Source organism: Nicotiana tabacum, chromosome 6 (assembly GCF_000715075.1).
Source record: "Nicotiana tabacum cultivar K326 chromosome 6, ASM71507v2, whole genome shotgun sequence".
In the NCBI taxonomy this organism is placed as follows: Eukaryota; Viridiplantae; Streptophyta; class Magnoliopsida; order Solanales; family Solanaceae; genus Nicotiana; species Nicotiana tabacum.
The window spans coordinates 140,299,945-140,304,373 of record NC_134085.1 but is presented as its reverse complement, the minus strand read 5'-3'; the positions used below and the strand labels follow the sequence as shown (position 1 = coordinate 140,304,373).

Here is a 4,429-nt window from a genome sequence, read left to right as displayed (position 1 = left end):
GGCTCGTTTGATACAATGAATATAGAAATTAAAATCAGGAATTAAATTTAAGATTAGTTCATATTATATTTAATTAGGATAAAATTTTAGTATAACTAATTACGAAATTAGCTATCCCAAAATTATAATTTTTTTACCTTCGAAGATCGAAGAAATAAATTCGAAATAATTAATTATGGAATAACTCCTTTGCCCGCATAAACGTCGTTGAAAATTTTGGGACGTAGGAAATGTGGCCCCCATGAAGGGGAAAAAGTGGGCCCCAGCTGGCACGCCAGGTGATGTAACAATGGACGCCAGCTGTGCACGCTTTCTCCCCCCACCGGCAAATCAACAAAATCAAACAAACTTTTTAAGACATCGGCACTTCCGCCCACCATTTCTTCTCCGGCATTTTCATATCTCTTTCCACTAACCGTTTCGTCGCCGGCGATGTCACGTTTTCTATCAAATAGGGGAGAAACTCAACCACAAAAGGTTCGTTTCGATGACGATACGATTCCCGACGACGGCGAAGTGGGTGGAAATTTGAAGTTGAGGCTCTCCGATAGCAACGTTACGGAAGATCAAGAGCCTTTTATGGGATTCAAAGTCCGTAGAAAAGCTTCTATTCATAGAGACTATTTGGGTGATTATCTTGACGTGCCTTCTCGACCTTATCTCATGAAGATTCTCGAGAAGCAAGGTATTCTAGGATTCTCTTGATTTTATTTTTGGTTATTGTTTCGATTCAATACTAAGGTGAAGTTAATTTGTGGGTTCTTAATTTAACCTCAATGCGTTAAGTTTGGGCTTTTATCTTTGACTTAATGTGACCTGTGCTTAGGTTTTGAATTTCAGCCGCATGTTTCTTGCTAAAGACCTGTTCTTTGTTAACCATGTACTGAATATGAGCATGAAACAGTCGTTTACAAAGTTTAAGGAACTGAGAAAAAACCAAAAATCTGATTTACATCATTTACCTTATCGAGATTACACCTGCAAAAAAGGTTCAAAAGCGTCTTGCGTCCAAACCCCCCTTAAAACATCTCAAGTTTCTCTAACTCCAGATGATCCTAAAATTGCCGCTTAGAATGGTTTGCTATAGTCTTTTGACAGCTATCGAGTATCCAATGACCCCAGCTGATATAGGCTTCCCTTAAGGATTGTGGTTTAGAAACATGTTCTTATATGTCTAGCTGCAGGGTGATACAAGAAAGGCGGTTCATTTTTTCTGCATTTGCGTTGCATAAGTAGCATCTGCTGCTTGGGATGAGACTCTTCTTTTCTCACATTGTCCTGTGTAAGATAAGCCTCCTGTTGAAGTATCAAATTGCAGCATGCTATGTTCTCTGCACATTTGGTTTTCTGAGTAAATTCTGTTGCCAATCTTCAGTTATGCTATTCCTATTAATAAGGAGTAGTAACATTTTAAACACAGCATCTTCTAGTTCTTGAAACCTCTATTGCATTCCTTCACATCACACTGTTTATGTTCATCAAGTTCGAATAACTGATTTGCTTAGAAGGCTGTCAAAAACTATCTTGGTGGAAGTTATCTTCACTTTCAAGACAACAGTTGCTAAAGGAGATGAATATTCAGGGCTATTGTATATGATAACTTGGATATGTCTATGTTATTATGTGGAATTTCTTCGGAGTTGGATGATATATCTATTGGAAACTCAACAAAAACGTTATGTCCAATCTACGGTTAACATTTGAACGAAACAGAACGCATAAACTTTTTCATACAGGCCACCAAACCCCATATTTGTCCGTGTCAAAGAGTAGGTGAAAACTTTAATTCCAGGCCCTTCTGTAGCAAGTGATGCATGAGAGTAGTCGATAGTATCTGCAGTATTATGAAATCAGCTTAGCTTCTTGTGTGATGAGCTTAGCTCCTAGATAGCTAACCAATTAGACTCAAAGTGCAGCTTCAGCTGCAAAAGTTAGCCAACCTGTGTAATTTAATGTGAGAGAATACTGCTTCTTGTGCCCCTTATCAGATTTAACTTGGTGGAATTGATTCTTGTGGATCCTCCATTTTACATATTAAAAATTCTCATTTAGGTTGATCTGTTTGCCTATTGCAGGTGACAAAAAGGTTCTATTTGCAGACAAAGTTCTGAAGTTTACAGGCTCAGGGAAGATGAAGCAGCGGATTCTCCTTATAACTGATTTCGCCGTCTACATTGTAGACCCAGATTGTGGTGCACTTAAAAGGCGGATTGCCCTGGCAGCTGTTGAGAAGCTCTGTCTAAGTGAATTAAGTGATAATTTCTTTGCAATTATTATCCCGACCGAGTATGATCTGCTCATGGCCAGTACACGGAAGACAGAAATAGTAACAACCTTAGTAGAAGCTACCAAGAGTCAATCTGACTATGAACTTGATGTTCTCTTCTCTAATAGGTAACTTCAATGGTGCAATGTCATTTTCTAATTCATATTTGAAGTCCAAATCATTCTTTTAGTTGTAACTCTTAACTAGACAAACTTTTGAGTTGCAATGTGGAAAGACATCTCCAGATATTGTGATAGATTCTTAGGGCAGTGTTGTTGAAGAAGTGTGGATGATAGGGTCAAGGTTTCTATAGTATGAGATAAAGATTGAAGACTTAGAATGTCTGCCTCAATTTTAGGACCTTCTCATATCCCAGCAAATAACTGTCCACCCTCATATGAATGCTCTCAATAGTTTTTGGTATATCGCTTCTAGACTGCTAATATGTCAAACTATCATGATTGTAGATGCTGACTTCCAATTTGACCTCAATTTTTTTCTCTAATCAAGCACTTTCTGTTGTGACCATCTAAGAAACAATGTACGATGTAGACCCATTTTTTTAACGTTTTAGATAGAATATTGAGTTTTTCGAGGACGATACATGGGAAAACTGAATCATATGATGAATCTTAAATCAAAGGAGCACCTTTGTAGGTGATGGAAACGTTGAAATTGCTTGTTCTAGACACAGAAAAAGGAAAAGGGCATGGATTCGGACGGGGTTGGAGCTATGTTATCACATGATTAGAGGTAGATTAGCATGCTATTTTCTCATGGCATCTGGTGGGAATTTGTATACCTTTATTTGACACAGAGATGCTTTCTTGTTTGAAATTTTGGTGCTAAGAACTGTGATATTATACACATTTCAATTAACACAGATTTCATATGACATGATCAGTCTAGCATTTGGGACTGCTATGTAATGCTTGTTGCTCGTGATTATATATTTTGTCTTTAGTACACATGCTGCTTATTTTCCTCCACCTCTACCTTGGGTATTTTTTGTCATTTCCATTCCCTTTAGGTTTTTTTCTTTTAATTACCTAATACTTATATTGTTTCATAATCTTAATCTTGTAGGTTTGAGTACAATGCATCTTCTGTACTCGTTAAAGAAGTTCAATTTGAGGAAGTTGAAGGTTGGTTATGGTTTTATGGCATTTTCTGCATTCTTTCTGTATTACTAACTTTTTCTGCAAATTGTGGTTGGGCTTAGTTTGGCATCTGAACTATTTCTCTTATGCTGCGAGGTTTTTTTCTCTTCTCAATTTCAGGGGGTGTGAAAACAAGAATTTTGCGGAAATGAGCAACCCTTAGTGTGTAATGGTCTAAGAACATCAACTGCTCAATAGCGTGCCTGCAAATGTGTGTCTTGGTGTTTGACAATGGGGAGCCGGTTGTATAATTCAATGTGGAAAGGTGATCGATTTTTACTTATCAGAGAACAGAGAAGTAAAAGGGACAAATTGTATTATTTTTATCATATGAGCTAGTTTCATTGCTCTAGCTATGCCTGCCTGCCCATTTATATAGCTTGTTGCCGTGTTGTAAATCTTTAGAAGTTTTCTCCTTTTCGTTTATTTTCTATTTTTTTTCTTCTCCAGCTTTATTTTGTAAGTTTGTAAATTTCCCAATTTATAAGATGAGATTCTTTGGTGGCTAAAATAGTTGGAAAGCACAAGTTATACAATAGTTTCTGCACCTAAGGGTAGATTGACTTAAACCGCACTCCCTCCGTCTCATAATATGTGTTGTGGTTACTAAAAATTGTTGTCTCAAATTATTCGTAATTTAGAAGTTCAAGAAAAAATTGATTATATTTTTTCTGTTTTACCCTTAATAATTAATTGCATTCACATTTAGTAAAAATATGGATAATGTCATTCATAGAGATGGCACATAAATTGAGAAAACATTAATAAGGGTATAGTAGTGGAAAACTATTCTTTTAACATAAGAGAATCACGACACACATCATGATACGGAGGTAGTATAAAACATGGAAGGAGGAAACGACCATTGTGGATTTCATATATTACAGTAACAAGACAGCCCATTTATTGAAAATAAATAATGCAGGCAAGTTGATATTTTAAAAGAGAAAATAGGTAAGAGTGCTCTGGACGTAGGAGGCTTCTTTAAGGCACAGCAATGGCT

At 36.6% G+C, this 4,429-nt stretch overlaps 1 protein-coding gene across 1 annotated transcript; it reads left to right on the top strand.

The window, feature by feature from the left end:
- The first annotated feature begins 326 nt into the window (after positions 1 to 326).
- Positions 327 to 3,937, top strand: LOC107825851 (uncharacterized). The gene is made up of 4 exons (XM_016652761.2): positions 327 to 685; positions 2,076 to 2,394; positions 3,353 to 3,411; positions 3,547 to 3,937. Exons 1-4 carry the CDS (start codon positions 433 to 435, stop codon positions 3,576 to 3,578), a joined length of 663 nt encoding a protein of 220 aa, XP_016508247.1. The 5' UTR covers positions 327 to 432; the 3' UTR covers positions 3,579 to 3,937.
- The last annotated feature ends 492 nt before the right edge of the window (positions 3,938 to 4,429 follow it).